The 19423-nt window shown below is 47.2% G+C and overlaps 1 protein-coding gene across 1 annotated transcript; it reads right to left on the bottom strand.

The window, feature by feature from the left end:
- Nucleotides 1-344: 344 nt before the first annotated feature.
- Nucleotides 345-13122, bottom strand: LOC104123007 (gap junction alpha-5 protein). The gene is given in 3 exon segments (XM_009635203.2): nt 345-1224; nt 1227-2341; nt 13066-13122. Coding segments are annotated over 2 exon segments (1116 nt in total). The 5' UTR covers nt 2289-2341; nt 13066-13122; the 3' UTR covers nt 345-1170.
- Nucleotides 13123-19423: the final 6301 nt, after the last annotated feature.

Genomic DNA, 19423 nt, shown 5'->3' with positions numbered 1-19423 from the left:
AGGGACTTGCTGTGAGGACAGATGTCTTGGCTTGCACTGGCTGGCAGGCTTGAGAGAGCAGCCAAGAGCTGAGTGATGTGCAGGACCCGGAGAGGACTCTTGTTCCTTGCAAAAGATGCTGAAGTGTTTTGGTAGGTTAGTGAGAGAAGACACAGGCCGTACCTCTTCTGCAGATAAACAGAGGATGTTTTTTCTCTCAAGTCAGCTGCTGGCAGCACCCTTTCAGCAGCATTCATGTTGCTTGGAAGATGAGTTTAAAAAGGGGAAAAATCCCTTTGATTCCACATGGTAATTCCTCCTTTTTTACTAGTAGAATATTTGTTCTCACAGGAGAGTCTATTTCTGTTAATGGATGTCTTGCTTAGAATTGATGACATAAATATCTTGGGAAAATTCCCTAGTCTTCATCAACTGGTCATCTAAGTGATACCCCCGGGCCCCGGGGCCAGTCTGCTGTGCTGACTTAGGAATGAGGAAGGGATTCCAAAGTTAGACATGAGGCAGCTGGGGGGGAGGGGGATGACCACAGACGTCCTTATCTATGGGGAAGAGTTATATACACAGTGTCAAAAAATTCAAGTAGGATTTACTGTATAGGTAAACCGGTATAAAATATCTGAGCTCAGGTAGAGAAAGGGAGGGTTAGAAAGCGCAAGAACAAAGCAGATGAGAGTCTCTCTCTCAGAAAGCCAACCGGTGTGTTTCTGCTCCCCGCAGGTGAGAGAAGCTTCATCTCAGTATAATTGCCAAGCTGACGTAGCCAATGTTGATCAGACACCAAAGGAGATGCAAGGGGGATGAGGTCCGGTCAGCCTGTTGAATACAGTGTCTCAGTGGATACCTGCTGGGCAGCCTCCGGAGCCTGCTGGCCTGTGCCCTACCAGGCTAAGGATAGCAAGCCTCCAGTCCGTGTGGGTCCTGTGATGAAAATACGGCCCAGAGCTTCACATCTCAAGACTGGTGCCTCTCTTCAGTGCGTGTCTCCCGGTGGCTGCCCCTGCCTTAAGCTGTGAGAGGTGCTGTCTGCAATATAACAATGAAGTTTGCTGAAACGGAGCACGAGGGTGTGAAAACAGAGAGGTTAGTGGTGAGAGTCTGGAGTCCACTTGGCAGAAGTTTTACTAAGTGCTGAGACTGCTCCTCCTCCTCCTCCCCCCTCCTGGAGACTGGTCACACGGACAAATCGTCTGATCTCGCCTTGCTGCTGGCACGGCTGGGGTTGCTTTCTCATTGAAGTAGTTCTCAGGGAAGGGGGGTGCCACACATTCGGGGGGTGCCGCACATTCATTGGCAGCCTCTGGACTCTCCACGTAGTTGGACTTAATAAAGGGCCCTTCACCAGCAGCATCCTCCTGGCCATGGACCCTCTCGGTGACGAAGTTGGCGGTGTTCTGCTGGGAGGCCATCTTGTTGCTGAAGGGGCTGATGAACTTCCCATTGGGACTTGAAAAGCACTGGTTAAAATCTGGTGGAGGAGTGTACATCTGGGCCCTTTCTACTTGCGGGGCGGACTCCAATCTGCCGGGGGCTGTGCTGGTGCTGGGTTTGTAAGACCGGGAGCACCTCTCTTTGGCTTTCTTCCAGCCCAAGTGGTACAACTCGGCCAGACTGAGGAACAGGGAGAGCACTGCCACGGCCAGCATGAAGACGATGAACACATTCTTCTCTGTGGGACGGGAAACGTAGCAGTTGACAGGGTGGGGGCAAGGTGCCCGCTGGCAGACATAGAGGGTCTCCAGGAAGATCCCATACAAGATGTACTGTCCCACAATGAAGGCCACTTCCATGGCAGTGCGAATCAAAATGCTATACACATAGGTGTTCAGCAGACTGCCCCTGAGTATGATTTTGCCCCCTGATTCATCCCAGCAAGACAGCTCAGCTTTCTCTGCCACGGGGCACTTCTGCTGGTAGTATGTGTCACCGTTGTTTTTCATCTCCTGGGCCTCTATTTCTGCCTCCTTCATCTTCCTCTTCTCCTCCATGCGCACCGTGTGCATTGCATGGCCCATATACACCAGAGATGGAGTGGAGACAAAGATGATCTGGAGGACCCAAAACCGGACATGGGAGATGGGGAAAGCCTTGTCGTAGCAGACGTTCTCACAGCCAGGCTGCTGGGTGTCGCACATGAAGTCAGACTGCTCGTCCCCCCAGGAGGACTCGGCTGCTGTACCCAGCACCAGCATCCGGAAGATGAAGAGCACAGTCAACCAGACTTTCCCCACCACTGTGGAGTGTTTGTGGACCTCCTCAAGGAACTCTCCCAGGAAACTCCAGTCTCCCATTTCTGCTCACCAGGAGGGGTGAGAAGTCTTGAAGGGAGAATTGGATGCAGCCTCTGTGGGAGAAAATAGAAGAGAGTGGTTCTAAGGAGGGTTATGAAATGCCCAACTGGGAATGCATGGAGTGAAATGATTTGGTTTGTGTCAAAGGAAACGTTTTAATTTGACCTGAAATGAATGAGGTCTGGTTTGCTGAAAACTTTGTTTCACATCTACTGAAAACAATGTGTTGTGGTTTTTTGTTTGGTTTTTTTTTTTTTTTCAGCTATTGAAACAAAAAGTGATCTTTTTTTTTGCGTAATCCAACTACAACCTGTGAAATGGGCTGCCAGAACTTTGAGGGTGAACCAGACTTTCTTCTTGGTTCAGAAAGTCTGTGGTCTGCGTATTGCATCCTCTATGGACTGTGTAGTTAAAGCAATATTCATCTGTCTGCAGAGTGGGCTCTGGGGAATCCTTAATGGGCTGATCCCCTGAGAGATAAGACTGGAGTCTATAGGTTTGTCTGAGCAGCGCCTTGGCACTTTCATATGTTGCCTTTGTGTAATGCCTGCACCGACACCTGGAGTGTGAAGTGCTTGCAGCTCTGGGCTTCGTTTCTGAGCTCAATGCCACCGCTGAAAGAAATGCAGAGAAAACCTCCCTGGTGCCCGCCTGCCCCTTGCCTGATTTGGGTTTTGCTTTGGTTTTGCAGTGTTGCCAGTTGCAAGTGTTTCATTTACAAGCTGCAAATGTTCTGGGGGTGTAAAGGCTTTGGTGAGCTGTGCCAGTCCTATAAGCTTAATCTGCTGCCACCCTGTCGTGCCTCTCTGAGGGGGAACTGCTGCAAAATCTAAACGGCGAATCTTGCTCCCTCCTCTTTTCTTAAGCTTTGAAACAAAATTTACAGTTCAAATGACATAGGCAAAGAAAAAAAACTCCTTTGAAATGCCTTCCAAGGACCAGCAACTCCTGGGAACTGCTGTTTGGTAGGTGATCTGATGAGAGGAAGGGTTTGGTTGGGCTGGTAGTAAGATGGCAACGTGAGGAAGTAGGAGAGCCTGTGCCATTTTTGTTTCTGACCCCGACAGACTGTTTCTGGCCAAGTCACTTAACCCACTGGATGAAAAGAGGACCCTGGATTTAATCCATCTTTTGAAGGGCTCTGTGGGAATGCTTGAGCAATCATCATTGCTTACTTTCCCAGGGCCCTGCAAAGCTCTCCCTTGTGCATGAGTTAAGGGCAAGGTGCTATAAAGTGTGCAATATTACCTTGGAGATAATGTTCTTCCACAGTCACTCTTTTTGCAAATATCCTTTTAACAAATAAATGAAAAACTTCGTAATTGCCATAATGAAATATTAAAAGGGCTAGACAAGGTAAATTCCAAAGCCATAGGGACCCAAAGTGTTAACTCTCTTTCTTTATTGTCCCTTGTCTTGTCTTTAAGAGCCAATTATTTTTATTGTACAAAGAATGTCTGTGGAGAGTAGACACTGTTAAATGCTGAGAATTTACTGCAGCAATATTGTGTAGATTTCCTGTGAGCAAAAGCTGGAGAACAGAGAGAGGCACTTGTTGAGGGAACAGTATCTCCTCCTCCCATTATGTATGTGATATAATTTAATGTAGCAGTGCACGCAATGATTTATGCCATTGCTTGTTTATGTGTGGTGTCCATCTGCAAAGGTGGATGGGACAAAGATCAAAAGCTGAATCCTTAAACTCCTTGTGCTGCTGAGGGCTGCCTTGCAGAAAGGTGAGGATCGCCAGGGTAAGGAGTTGGGGAGGTGAGCCCTCCCTGCCCCACCGCCTGAGGAGGGGGAACGGGCGTACCGGGAAGCAAAGGATGGGCTTTGGCTCCTTCCCGCGCTGGCAGGCATGCTGCAATTGTGACGATGTAGATCCTGGTGGCTGCTCAGAGTATGCTGGAGCTTTTGTCTGCTGCCAGCCCAGAACGGGGGGGAGCAGGAACACAGAAAATCAGCGAGTCTTTCTGCCTCATCTTTGTCTGCACTGGTAAAAACTGGTGAAGCTGTGGGCCAGTCTTCTCTTCTGACAGGGCTTTGGTGCAGTAACTGCGTTCCGGAGAAATTATCATGTGGCTTCATTCTGTGGGCACCAGGGGCTTAAATACAGGCAGATAAATCAGTGATGGGAAATACTTACAGTTGCATTGAAATCGGGGGGATTAATTTTTTTTTTTCCCCCTCCAGAGTGCAGGCAGGTCAACCAGCAACCTACAGTTCAATGTACAGGTGCATCTAAGGTCAATATGATGTATGGTATAGCACAACTGTATGTGTGGAATATTCCTTCCAAGACAGCATGAACAACGGTGGGTGTCCTCATTTTTCCAGGTGAGTTTATGTTGTTTGCAGGTGCCCCTATTACTCCTGCTGTTGTTAGCTGACAGCTGCCTTTTCTTGATTCACCTTGCTTGTCAGGGTGAAAATGAACACAGTTCTCCCTGGCTGGGCCAAGGCTGAGTTTTCCTTCCTTCCATAACCTTGTGCAATCACAAACTGAGCATCTCTTTCCATCAGTTCTACCCTGTGCAGGTAGTTTGGGGTTTTATTATGGCTTGTTTTCCCTAGGGAAGGCTACTAAACCCAGACACTTGCAAATTGTAAAAATCAATGTGTACAGAACACAAAGTAAAGCAAACCTAAGTGCAAGAGGAGTCAGGAAATAAAAAGTGTTAATGGGTGCAAGAATAACAGTAATTTACCTGCCTCGCACATACACAAAGTTTTCCAAGAGGACGTAAATCAGAATGATCCAAGGCTGGCAGCCATGAGGCTTAGGCTAGCTGCTAGGGCCGTTCTCTGCCCTTCCTGCTGGCTGCTCCCCTGCACAGGCTGTTTAAAGGAGGGGCTTCCCAAAGAGCCGAATGCCTCCTGATCATCCTGCTGCAGCCCCATGGGGAGCCGAGATGGCTGCTGCAAGGGGGTAGGTGTCCATGGGAGAACAGGTTTTGGAAACCAAGAGAAGGAGTTTCTCTCCTAGAGCAGTGCTTTTGGCTTAGATGTTTTCTAGTTATTAGTGAGCTGTTCTTGCAATGCCAGACCAAGAGCAACAGAAGAGAGCATCTAGCTCTCTGCTGCCAGCAAGCAAAGAAGGATTGTTGTCACCTCCTGACAGCTTTTGCTGGCTGGGCAGGACTGCCTCTGACCTAGCCTTTCTTCTCAGGGCTTTACTATTCTTGGGAATTTTCCATATAGTTCCCTTTCCTCATTCCCAGACTACTGTTGTCCCCGCATGCTTTGACCTCTCAGCATGTGAGCATCTGTGGCCTTTTATATTCCTAGTTTGGACTCGATTGGACAAATCTCATTTCACTCTGGCGTGGCTCAGCAAAAAAACACCTCTGGGTATCTTCGCAGGGTCTCAGCACCTGATAGTAGACTGTCTTGAGAGTGGAGTCATGCATATTCATGCAGTGTTGTGGGTTGTGCCACTGCCCAGACGTGCCTTTAGCTGTCAGCTTTTCGGCTGGATCGACAAAGGAGCTGTGCGCAGTCATGGGATCTTGGCACCGGGAAATGTGTGTGTGACAAAGACCAGCGCAGCCTGGCACAAACCCAGTGACGTGGCCGCCCTGGCTTAATTATCACCTGGAACACTATTAAAGCTGGGGAAAACAGAGTATCACCCTTCAGGCCAGGTGTGGAGTCCGCTCATCTTCCGGCTGCCTTGTGACTGCCAAATTCCATGATAAAAATACCCCAGCAGGGACGGCACCTGCTGGTACACCAGGCTGGCTCACCAGCAATGGGCTGCTCTCCACCATCCTTTTTTTGCGCAACCTTTTTCTGCGGGAGGGGAAGTGTCTGTTGCTCTCAGAGCAGTCTTGCCCATCCTCTTTGTGATGCCGCATGCTTTGAACGACAGGCGAGTATTTTGCATCGCTGCCGTTTGCTCTAGCCGGTGCGCTTGTTCTGGATGGACCAGCTGGGGCGTTGGGGAACAGCTAGGAAATTCACACCGAAGAGGCAGGAGGTCTGTTCCTGCACAGTCCTCTTCTTTATATGAGTTTATTTCCCCTGGAATTGTTAGGAAGAAAGTTTTTCCCTCTTTAGAAGGCAGGCGAGACTATCGGCAGCGATATAAATAGCTGAGCTTGACACTTCACGCTAACTTTTCCCACAAGGAAGGTGACAGGAGGTCGCCGTGTTTCTAAAATAAAGTGGAGAGCCTGATTATGAGACTGTTTCTGCTCTCCCTCGCTGGGCTCACCTCTTCCCCTTGGCAGGTCCCCAGCGCACGGAGAGGCTCTCCAAGGAAGGGTGTGTAGAGGAAGCGTGGTTCCCAGGGAGAGGGAAGGTAACCAAGTCAAAGCCATTGTATTTTTGCCTGCACTTGTGATTTGCTCAGTTGGATACAAACATGTGTATCTGATAGTTAATGAGATGTCTCAACGAGCTAGAAGTCTGGGGCCCGAGATGTCGTGAAGAGGCTCACACGCTAGGCATGGGGCTGTGTGCGGAGGCCATGCAGCAAGTCCATCCCCTCTGAGCTCCCAGATGGGGAGGCAGGCGTCTCCTTCAGGTGCTGGGCACGTGAGAAGTGACAGCCCCAGGCGGTGGGGCATCTGGGCCAGCTGTGGCATGGTCAGTGCCTAGGAATTACTTGTGGCCTTCCTTCTTCCAGCTGTGTCACCTCATAGCAGGTCCAGGCAAGCATGTGGCACAAGAGAGAGCTACTGTGGGGGTATGAGGGCAGAGATCTTTTCCCCTGTGTTGACAACTGTCAGGCTGCAGCCAGACCTGAGTGGTCCCCACACTGCAAAACTGGAGGCACTTAGGAAGCACACTTGCAGCTCTGCACTGGAGGTTGGTTAATGCGGCTTTGCTATACAGCTGTACGTTTTACTGAAGGATCTCCAGCTCCCTGTTAGCAGCAGTCCAGCCTCGCAGCATCCAATGCTGTGCAGATGCTGCCATCTTTATCTTGCAGATGGGTATCACTGGGGTGCAGGAAGGGCAAACTGCTTGTTTGAGGTCACTTTGTCAGTGGCAGTCTGGGGCAGAGCTCAGAGGCTGGGACTTGCAAACTTGTGTCCTTTTCTCTGTGCAGCGCTGCCTCTTAGACTCAGTGACAATGACACAACACCGTGTCTACAGCACAAGAACATCTGCTTCTACAGACTGCAGCCCTTCCCTCCTGTGCCCCAGGACAATATTGCCTTAGTGACCTGAAAGGAGTCCCTCTCATGCTACCCTTCTATAGCAGGTACACCTGGCAGAACTAGAGAGTCTCTCTCTCTCTGCTTTTCTAAGAGACAAATGTGTTGCTGGCAGAGCCCTCAGCCATAGTCAGTGCCCAAAAGGAAGCAGCAGCCTTTACATATGCAGTGCTCCTTTGTGGCCAGGACCTGGTCAGGAAACATTTTGGGGGCACATGGCTTGCAACATTAAAAGATGAATAAAGTTAGAAATTGCACTGTCTGATGTGGGTGCAATGCTTTGAATTCCAGAGGCTTTTCATAGCTTTGTGACACAGACTGATGCTAGAGCCCACCTCAGCAGGTACCTTTTTGTTCACTGTTTTACTGATGTTGGCTCCTTCATGTGTGCATGCAAGAGACAAGCAATGACCTATTCAGCATTTTTGTCCAAGTGCCATCCCTCTGCCTTCATATATGCATGCATGTGCTTATGATAAGTTTCTGCCTGAAATAGGCCAATTCTTCAGCCAGATTTGTAACTCTGATCCGCGCACAGATCTGGACTAAATAGGTTTCTACTTCTGTATGCTTTGAAAAAAAAAAAAAAAAAATCTGGTATGTTTGCATAGGTTCCTTTCTAGTTTCTTGGGTTCAAAGTCCTGTGCTGAACTGGTATCGGGGAGAGTGACTTTGACTCAAGTGCTCAAATCTCGTGGGACAGGCAGAGCTCTGTGTTAACAGCTCCTGTCCTAGAAGACAGGCATCCAATGCTTCTCATCTCCTTGCTCCTCCTGAGCTCACTGCAAATTCTGGAAGGGTCATACTGGTATCCAGACCACTGGCCCTGCTTGCAGTTGCAGACAGCTTGTTATTCTGTGATGAGGTGTACTTTCTCCCTCCTCTCCAAATGTGGAAAATCTCAGAGTTCACAAAAAAGAGAGTGGGTGAGAAGATAAGGGAGTTGAATGACCTGTCACCTCCTGACCACACACACAGCGCTGACGCACACAGAGACACAGACAGAGGGAAATCACTCAACACCTCCAAGTGTGTACACCAGGGATGTGTTACACACACAGATGACAGTATTATGTAGAGTATTTTCATCTGAAGTGATGGTGGAAGCTGCAGGCTCACAGTTAGCTGGATTTTTATTATTTGTCTATTCAGGACATGTAATGCTATTTCCTGCCCCCCCTCCTCGGCAAGGGTCAAATTGTGCTTTTGTATATCTGAATATTAGGGCCAAGCTCTGTCTGATGTAGATGTAAGAGACGAAGAACAGAAAATACCTGGAACTCAGATGACTTGAGTTAAGGAATTAAGTTGTCCCACAGTGTTCGAAAAGCCCTCGTCAAATGGAAGTGGTATCCAGGCTTACACTTAGCATGCAGGGAGCACTCCCTAATTCTCTTGGGATTCTCTCCCTTTCCCTTAGGGAAACATGGGTCCTTAGGGAGCCCAATGAATGTAACAGAAGTGGACTCGGGGTAGGCTAAATGAAGGTTCACATGTGCTTTTTGCTAGAAAAAGCCCATCAGTTCTCTCTCTGACGTAAGTGCCACAGAGAGGCTAATGGATATTATTCACCTTACTCCTTAATTTCCAGGATGAAGAGCATCCAGTTCAGGATTACAGAGCTTGGTGCTCTTTTCAGTTTCTTTATCTTTGCAGGGAGAAGCTAACCTATATGAATTTGCAGTTGGTGCTAAATTGGGCAGTGCTGTATACAGGAGAGGGGACAGCCAAACAGGGCAGGGGGAACTCTGGAAAACAAGCATGCTGAGAAATTTGGGGGCTGCTGTGGTAAAGCTGTTCCTGAGCTCTGCTGAGAGAAGCTGATCTTAAGCACTGCTTAGTCAGTGGGGGAGGCTGGTACACGGAGACGTGGCAGTGATGGCAGGCATCACACCAGGCCCAATATAGCAGCAAAAATCCTGCCCGTGTGATTTTAGGCTGGTTCATAGACTACATGAGGTGCAACTTGTTATAGTGTTGAAATAAAACAGACTGGAGAGGTAGTGGGAGAAGGAGAGTGCTCTCATTCAGACTTTTCCCATCCTTTCCCCCCGCCTCCCCCCAGCGCCTCCCTGCCTATCGCTTCCCCATTGCTCTCCTACAGTCAAGCTCCCCCCGCAGAGCCTTGCCTCAGCTTTTTGGCAGTTTTGACCACTTTAACTCTCTACAGCACCCAGATTGCTAATGCTTTCAGCTTTAGAAAGGGGAAATGCTCAGTGACTATCTACTTCCCACTTAGTACTACCTTGTCAAATCTCATTTGTTCCTTCTTTCCAAAAATCTGTAGGATTCTTTTCACACTCCAGCCTCATTGATGTGTCCTTGCCTCAAGTATTCAATTTCTCATTCAGGGTGAAGTCTGGCTATAGCTTGTGAGCGGATTATTTTATATATTCAGTGTATGTACATAGATATATATGCACCCACACCCCTCCTTTAAAAACAACTAATATTAAATTTGCGAAACCCGGCAGTAGGGAGTTAGGAAATGCTAGCAGTTTCTGTTGTCAGCAATCTTAATTCAATCTCTTTGTGCCTGTGCCTCATAGCTATGAGTCTTTAACCACATCCTCGCATTGTCACCTCATTCTTTGCACAGGATGCCGGCTTCATTCTGTGCCTGCCTGGCTGGGGCTTTCTTGAACAGCAGCTATTCAGTGTTTTGTTTTTTCCTCATTGTTCAGTGGGTGGCCTGTGCCTCGTTTACTGTACGTTATTCAACTCCAGTTCTAAAGACGGAATTATTAGTTTCCCCATGGGTTTTCCTCACAACAGTATCTGATTGCTTCAGAATTATTAATTTACTTATTTTCATTACCACGCGGAGGTGAGGAGATGGTATTAGACCAACTTTACAGCTGAGGAACTAAGGCAGTGAGAGATTAAGATAAAAACGTTCATTAATTTTGGAAGCTGTTTAGTGATGTTGCTAATCTGGGGTTTTTTTTCAGTGTACTTAGCACTATATAATGTATGTTCAAAGCAGAGCTGTGTCTGGTTAATGCTGCAGTGGGAGAGTTTATCACTTCCATCAGATGGACCACATCTAGAAGTCAGATATCCAGAAGATGAGAGACACCACTGAGGGGGCATTTGTGAAGAAACGCGGCTTAAGTGATTTGCCCTGTCCTGACAGGGGAAATAGGAATAAGCAGCGAGAATTAGCTCCAGTCTTCTTGGATAGCTTTATCTGATTTTAAACTGGAGACTTTTTTTTTCCCCCCATCCCACTATTCCCTCCCTTCTTCACCAGACATCCGAATGCAGCCGAAGACCCTGGAGCTCTGCAGCGGTCACCCTCGCTGGACTGCTTCAATTCCCGAGTGACCCTGTGCCCTGACCAAGGCATCTGTCAGCTTTTCTGCTTCTCAGGGAGAGGAGTTTCATATGGAAATTCTCAACCATTCTCAAGTCATGCCCGAAATGACAAAGATAATGAAGACAGACAGAAATGTAAGTGTAAACCCCTTAGTTCTTACATTAAAAACCCCTGAACCCTCTTTAAAGATACACTAGAGAGACTTGGAAGCATGCATCTCTATGCCCAGTGCTTACTGTGTGGCATGAATATTTCTTTGTTCAGGAAAGAGCTGGCATGCTAGAATATTGTTCATTGAGATCTCCCTGTTGCTTATCAATAGCCACAAAATTGATTTTTTTTTTCTCTCTTTGTGAGTTCTTAGCCCAAAGATTGAAGTTTCTCTGGTGCCTCTTGGGAGCTATTTCTAATTTTAAGCCTCTGTCCTCGTGCCTCATACAACAGCACCCGAGGTGTGGAGCAGTCTCTGAAATGTGCTCCCTAATGACATGGTATAGTGCTGAATTACTCATTCCTTCTCGTCTATTTTCAATGCTGCGAGATAAGTCAGAAAACAAGGGCAAATGTGTACAATGTGTGAAATCTGTCTGAAGGTCAAAAAGAGAAGAGAAGCTAGGGTATTAAGTTCTGTCTTTTCTGGCAAGGTTTAAATTTTTCATGTGAAAGCCCATAATACTAAAATATTGTGACAATATATGCCATTGAGTGGGAAAAACCCAACAACCCCAAATACTTATAGTAGCAGGAATACTTAACATAGTTCCCAAGCGACGGGAGCCTGATTAGTATTTTAAAACTTGAAGCCTCAGGAATTCTCCTAAGCTACTGTTCTTCTCTCAAGGAAAGGGGGAAGAAAGTTAGAAATCCATGTTCTTCTCAGAGTAGATTTTGAAAAGACCAGCAAATGCAGAATTTTTTGACTTCTGGTGCATATACTGAATACTGTGAGGCTTCTGAATAACAGTTTAACCCGATCCTAGCTGCACATGCATGTGCACATATATTTTACATGTGTTAAGTTCTTTAGCCTTAAAGAGAGAATCACATAGGCAGCGGTAGGGAAAACCTCTCACACATACTGCTTCACCAAGGTATTTTGACAGGTTTATTAGCATGGGGGAAGAGCTCAACAATCAAGGCTCATTCAGCCAGTGACTTTTTTAGCTGAGGTTTGTCCAGAAATGCTACTTACATGATCCTCTGGTGGTTTTTATGGTACTTCAGGAACAGAGGCACTGCCTCAGTTTACTTGAGCTGTTAAAATCAGAGTTCCGCAAAGCTCATTAGACATGCAAATGGCCAGTAAAATGGCCCTTTAGGAAATCAAAGGAGTCGCTACAGATCAGAGGTGGCAATTAGTAGGCAGCCTCTACACTCATCGTGATTGCTTCTTTCCAGGTGGATGTGTAGGGGTACTGTGCTTTCAAGCTGGGCTATTCTTTGAAGCATGCAGTGGCAGCGCTCGAAGTATTAAATTATGGAAATGCAATTGAATAATTATTCTAAGTAGAAAAAGGGGGAAAAGTTAGGAAGGCAAATAAAAAGAAGCAGTGGTTGCTAGTGGGAGAGGGCGCTTGTCCCTTTAGGTCTGCATGGCTCTTTGCTGAGGCTGCCCTGGGCAGTGTTAGGATGGAGAAGAAAGGCATCCCCCCCCGCAGCGCGCACAGTACGGGTGGCTGGGAGATACGAGCACAGCGCTTCTCTACATTTGAGTTATGTTCCCAGGCTCCATGTCACAGACCAGCCAGGACGCGATACTCTCAAGGAAACGAAATGGCAATATTTTGGAACCATCCTGCGCGCTTCGGAATATAGGTGGTTCACGCAGACACTTGATAAAGTGTTTATACCCTGAGAGCCTCTCGTAGGTAAGAGTTCCCTTCACCACCCTCCCCTGGGCAGCCTGACATCACGCTGAAACGGGATCTGACAGAAACTGCAATTTGCACGTTATGCTGTCTGAGGATACTTGGGGCTCTTATCCTCCTTTCCTGCCTGTTGAAATCTATTGGTATCCATGTTCACTGCAGGGAGGCTTCCTCATCATTTCTCTAGCTGCCTGTGGCAAGAAGAGTTTAATTTTTGAAATGTCCCAAGCCCATCTTGTTAGTAGTGGGAACTTTTGGGGGAGAAATTGAAAGAAAAAGTAAATTTCTCAAGTTATTTTTGGCCATCCCTTTCCTGCCTCACCAAGTCCTCCTCTCCCCTCATGCTGTTTTCCCCTTGAGTGTAACAGCTTGATCTGCCATCGATGCTTCTGCAGTGCTGTTATTTCCCCCTCATGGTTACTTACCTGATTTCCAGTATCTATCTTGTCTTCTGCCTCCTTTCCTTGCTTTACCACTTTTCCTTTCTGTAGTTGAGTTGGGACTCCTTGTTCTTCTGAGTCGCTTGTGTTTTATTCCTTCAATATGGTTCTCTCTCTCTTCCTCTCTTTTTCTCCACCCCCTTTCTGTGTCACTTTCTGTCTTCCCCTCTGCCTTTCCCCCTCTTCTTTCTTCACCTACTTTTCTTGTCTCTCCCACCCCCTCCAGATTAATCTTTCTATTTTCAAACCTAGTTTCCCGTTGTTTTTCCTTTAAAGACCATGGATCTCATTCCTCCCTCTCCATTCTCAGCCTCTCCCCGTGCCACCCTCCCCATGCCGACAGGATGCACTCACTGCCAGCTTCGTGCTGTCCCTTCCAGTTGACGCTACCGCTGCTCCTTGCACCGCCTCCCCCAGATAACATGCCATGGTCTAAGCCTTCCTTAAATGAAAAGAGACAGGGTTGCCCCACAGTTACACCAGCCAGACCCTGGGAAGCTTTTTCCATGCAAGACGTCAGAGAAGGATGTTTTTCTGACTTGTTCAAGCTTAATCTGGCAAAGCAGAGTCCATGCGGAGCAGGGTCCTCCACCTCTTCAAATAACACAGGGCTTGCTCTGCCTGGCTTGGACCAGGGGCCCAGCACAGCTGCAGCCTTGTCCCAAAGGATTTTACAGGAGGGTTTTACAGGCCCCCTTACTGATAAATAGAGAATAACCTGCCTGTCAGGAGAGGTGATTTTTGACACACACACCCCTTCCCTGCGCACACACAGGGCTGATTGCATGAGCATTCGGGCCTTTCTAAAAAATGCTTTTGGCACATCAAGTGTCTGAAGGTCTTGTATTTCATGTATGTGTCAAGTCAAGCCTCTGGTTCCTGCACATCAGGACCCAGAGAGGAGGGTGAATCAGGGATGTTTTCTGGCTTTGATAAAGGCTGGTCTCAAAGAACCCGTGTTGGGAGAGTGAAGTTTGCACAGCAGACTCCGCTACCCTGAGAACTGGCTTGCTGCCCACAAGCTTTGGCGGGTGTCCCTCCAGCAACCCTTCCTGGGCTAGAGATCTCCCATCCTGAACGTAATTGGCCAAGTGGTCCCTATGCAGCAGCTAGTGTAGATCGTGAAGAAAAAGCAGACCAGAGACTAAAGCACAGGGCTGGAAACTCCTCTTTCTAATCACTGTTCTCCCACTAATTTAGTATCTTCTTCTCAAGAGGGCTGAATCCTCACTGATGGTTAGTGCAGGACATAGCAGTGCACAGCAAATTCCCATTGCAGTTCAGTAAACTCCCAGTATGGAGAAACCCGTAGTCACTGACCACATTTCTAACTTTCATGGATGGCCTTCTGTGACTCCAAAGAAGATGGGAACGTTTCTGGTGTTTTTTCTCCTTCTCCTGCCTGGCAGTTGTATACCCGTGATGGAATTTTGTGGGAAGGGGAGTATCACTTTCTGGCATAATTTCCATAAAGCATTATTATGTGAAGTCCTGTTGATTTTATGCCAGTGAAATTGTCAAGGACTTCATCATAGAAGTCTCCAAAAAAAAGGTGTTAACAATACAGATCCAGCTCACAGATGGCTTTGGGACGGGCTAACTAAGGCTTGTCAAGTGTTTCTCACGTGCTACAGAGAGGCAGGTCCTGTGAGCGAGCTGTCTGAAATGTAAACACCCCCCCCCTCCGGTGTGGCTGGCACTTTGCTGTACGCTCAGGGGGATCGGGTCTGATTCTCCCTGCTTGCTCCCACGTGTTTTCCACCCCAGTGTCGTTCCTGAGTGGCATACGCCTTCTCCTACAGAGTTAAATCTCCGAGTCCAGCAGATACAGTTCAGTTCTGTTGAATGAATGAGGGAGGGGAGAAGGTTTCTGCCCGGTACATGAGGTAACTGTTATGAGCAGTCTTTTTTGGTGGTGGTAACTGTTTGAATTTTGATGCACGGAAAGGAAATGGGTGAAGGCAGATAGAGACGCAAAAGACAGAAAGGCGAGTAGAGGTGTTGTACGGCTACCTCAGCCAGCCCCTCGATGTGTCATCCCTTTCTCACCCTCTTCAAGGGAAAACAGAGGTGCCACAGCAGCTTCTCCAGCTCCACAGCTAAAGAAATAGCGGGTTTGCCCACTGGTAAACTGGGAAGAAGGAGTTTTCCCTCCCTCCCCAAGAGACCACTATGCAAAACTTGTATGACTGGAGCGAGGAGAGCAAGTGGAAGAGAATGCTCCCCCGGACACTGGGAATGAGGAGAACAGCTGACAGCTTGCCATGTGCTGCTTGCAGATCTCAGCAGTTTATGATGCTGTGGAATGGGTTTTGAAGGAAAGGAGAAATAAAGCCAGGAGTTAAGAGAGAGATAGGACAACATGTACCATCCTTTGACCAAAGGTGAATAGCTTCCTTGGGGTAAGATTCCTGACCCTCTAGGTAAAAGAAACACAGCAGACCTTACCTACCTGGACTTCTGTAAGGCATATGATATGGTGTCCCAAAAGAAGCAAATTAGTGGAGAAGATTCAGCTGAAGAAGACGGGGATTATTAGAGAAATCCTCAAGCGGGCAAGAGACTGACAGAACTGAGACACCAGTTCCCTAATAGGTTGAAGGGAAGTTACCTGTGAGGATGCTCAAAGATTGCTCTTAGGACTGACCTTTTTTAATATTAGTGTTAATTACCTTGGCACTGAAAGTAGAACTGCTAATGAAATCTGCTGATGGAACAAAGCTGGGAGGTATCATCAGGACAGCGTCAGGAGAGCTGAAGGCTCTTTGCGACTGGAGTGATGGAGGTGAGGTTAAAAACAGGAGAGTGCAAAGTCACACGCTAGGAACTTGTTGCTCGGAGAGTAACGGGAATCTCTCTTAGCAATTGAGAGTTCCTAGTTGGCAGGACCGAGATGGGAGAAGTCCTGGGTGAAGGTCACCAAAGGAGGAGGAACCAGCGATGCTATGTGGGGGTGAAAAAGGCAAGTGAGCTTTCGGGATGTAGCAGTATTTCCAGTTGCAGCAAGTGAGATTAATGCCATCCAAGAGGATGTGAGAACCCCACCAGGATAGCGCGTGCGGTGCTGCTCACCCACATTCAAGAAAGACATTCAGCCTGGAACAGGTGCAAAGAAAGGCAACGGGGCGATCAGAGGGGCGGCGGGTGTCCCTCGGCCAAGAGTCTATTTACTTATCAGTCGCAGAATTGACCCCAGGGAGACATTAGAGCTGATTTGAAAATAGATGCGGTACCAATTTGAGCTCTTCTGCGTTAATTATTTTGCACTGAACTTCATGCTAGTGCAGCTACCCAAAGTAATTAAAACATGGCGTGATGTGCCTGCAGGGTGAATACTGTAAGGGAGCTTAGTTACTTAGTCCGGCAGAACAAAGGTTAAGGGAGGAGAGGTTTGCTGCCTATAAATATTTTTAGGAATTGGGGGTTGGGAAAGTAAGTGCTAGGGAGAGAGGAAAGCTACATAAGCTAAAGGACAATGTGGCACAAGAATAAATAGATATAAATTGGCCATGAATGAATTTAGGTTGGAAATCAGAAGGTTTCTAAGCAACAGAGCAGTGAAGGAGGTGCTGGAACAGTATTCTAGCAGCACAAGTGAGAGCGGAAAGCTAATGAGATTTAGGACAGAGCTTAGTAAGTTTAAAAAAGGCCATTTGTTTTGTACTTGCCTGTTATTCAAAGGGATTGAACCTGATAAGCCAAGAGGTCCCTTTTTCATTCTATTTCCTGTACTTGCCTTATCGCCTTATCAGAGCTGCTCCCTTTCACACAGAAGCCAGGTAAATCCTGAACAGAGTTTGTGTGATGAGTTTTTCAGCATTGATCCTATGGATATTTAATGGAGGATTCATTCTGTGTCAGGGATTTAAACAAACAAAAAGAGCAAGAAACACATGCATAGAGAAGGTCTGCACATATGCAGTAGTATAGATGAGAGCTCACATGTGAAAAAGCTTCTTCGCATAAAACAGATGTTCTTAGAACATCTGGCTTTGCTGGAAGGCTGTTTCAAATGCGGGTAGATGCTCTCCTGAGATCTGAGAACTTCAAGAGACTGTCTGAAGGGAAAATGTCTTGTGTTTTCCTGCCATTACCGAGGACTTTGTGCTTGGGGAGGATATCAGATTTACCGCATCGGGAGATTTCAGAAAAAAACACCACCCAACAGCAGTCGAGATAGAAACTTCTTGTATGTATTTAATCTCTGATGCCCAGCCACAGCACTGCACTTATTCTGATTCTTCCTATTGTCCCATGCTGGACAGGCACCTCGTACCTTCTCTAAAGTCCTGCTGGATGCTACCTTCTTGGTGAAGCATTTTATCTAAAATCCCTATGTGTGGATACGATTGAAAGAGAAGGAGGGAGAAGGAAGTTCTCTGACATACATTAGACCTCTGGAGACAGCTTGAAGGCATCCTCCAGCAGGAGGCAAATTCCCAAGGACAGGCTGGGCCCAAGGGAACAGGAGCAGCGATGATGGGCCCCTGAATGAGGGGGAAGAGTCTTATAGTCACAGCTCCTTAATTAGTAAAAAATCCCAAATTATCCCATTATAGATGGATGCTTTTCCCTTCCCAGCCCAGAGTACCAAACCAGCGCAGAGTGAGAAAAGAGGAAACAAGAAACAGCAAGGCGTGAAGTGTCACTGTGTGCCAGTCTCATTTGCCAGTAAAGTTTTCAGCAAGGAAAACTGGAAGAGGATTTCATCTCATTGAGGAGAAATTACCATCTACCCCAAAGCAAATGCTTAGTTATCAGCTTTATGTTACTGGAAACAAAGCACTCTTACAGCTACTGCTTCCACTTCTCAATTCTGCAGCATCTCTGAGTAGTTGAGAAGTGCTTTGCAAATGGTAATGTAATTACAGCTCCTATAAACACTCTCCTTGCTTTACAGGTGGAGGAACCAAACCATGGAGAAAGGGATTTGTCCAAAGGATCAGCAAGTCATTTTCAAGCAAGGAGTCCTCATCTACCTAGACATCAGACATTTATCTTGTCCTGTAAACTTGAAGCTAGATGAATTGCTGCTTTACAAAAATATATGTGTGCATACATATATATATATGTGTGTATATATATATGCATGTGTGTTTCCCAAAGTGTGAGAAGAAAAGAAAGAAGAGACCTTTACCTCTTTTTGCTGAGCCTGCACAGGTAGAGGGAAGAGCAGGTGAAGTTGACTGAAGGGTGAGCTTTAGCACAGCCCCTTGGTCTTGCTGGAGCCCACCTCTCTGTCAGTGTTCGGCTCCCAGAAGAGATCCGTGTCTGAGGGAGGACACTCTGGGCAGGGTAAGCGAACCCCTGTCAGCTCCCAGGAGCTCAGCCTCCTGCTATGGTCTGACACTGGCTCACTGGCTGGAGATTCCCTCAAGGCTGGAGGACCAACGCTGGGGGAGACGAGCTCCTGAGCTGTTCCTGACATGCACTGGCAGCTGTCTGCCTGCTATTCTTTTAAAGAGTCTTCGCGGATCGGGATAAAAATGTGATCTTACGCAGGCGGCATTGTAAGCACAACTTGGCTCAGGTTCAGCTCTTCCTCTGGCTCCCAGCCACTCTATTTTTATTGAAGGAATTTGAAGCTATCAGAAAGGAAGTCAAATTGTTTTAGGAAAACAATAGAAAAGCAACTTGAAGTTTATTAGCTTCCTGCCCAGGGCCTGGGACCAACTTGTCAAACTTATTAGAGCGATGGCAGAGCTATTTATTTAAAAGGGCTAGCGACAAGACTCACAATTTCATTCCTGTTTAGGCCTCGGTGAAAACAAAGGAAAGCCATAAAATAATATCTGAAGCGAGCAGATGGCTAACTGGTAAACGGTGCAAGTAAGGTTGGCCTGCGAGCCATCCGTGGTGTTCAACCAGTGCAGTGGCTTTTGTGGGATTTTGTTATCGAATAAATGTCTGGGCTTGCTTTCACAGGCTAGCTCCATCACCCCAAATTCCTTGTTGTGGCTCAGATTTTCAAATGGAAGCCTCACAGCTAAGATTATCAATTTGGCAGGAAAAGGTGTCCGTTTAGAGCTACTGAAAGGAGCAAAACAATACGGCAGGTCTGCAGAAGAGCCAGGAATAGAGCCCAGGTGTCCCTGATCCTGCTGGACTGCTGGAGCCCCCCGACTGTAAAAAAATATTTATATCCTACAGAAGCAGCTGCAGTCTGCTTCCCCACGCAGCTACTCCAAAGTAGCAGTGCCATTAAGTCACTGAAAACATGCTGGCATGTGGCTGGTGAGCAGGATGGACAGTCAAGCTGTTGGACTCACAAGCAGAAAGTGTCCGTGCTGCCTGAGCCTTTCAGAGGAGTTTCATCGTTTGCAAGGAAACAAGGAAAGAATAA

Source organism: Egretta garzetta, unplaced genomic scaffold (assembly GCF_000687185.1).
Source record: "Egretta garzetta isolate BGI_Z169 unplaced genomic scaffold, ASM68718v1 scaffold383, whole genome shotgun sequence".
NCBI classification, from domain to species: Eukaryota; Metazoa; Chordata; class Aves; order Pelecaniformes; family Ardeidae; genus Egretta; species Egretta garzetta.
The sequence above is the reverse complement of the archived record's forward strand: the minus strand, read 5'-3'. Positions and strand labels throughout refer to the sequence as shown.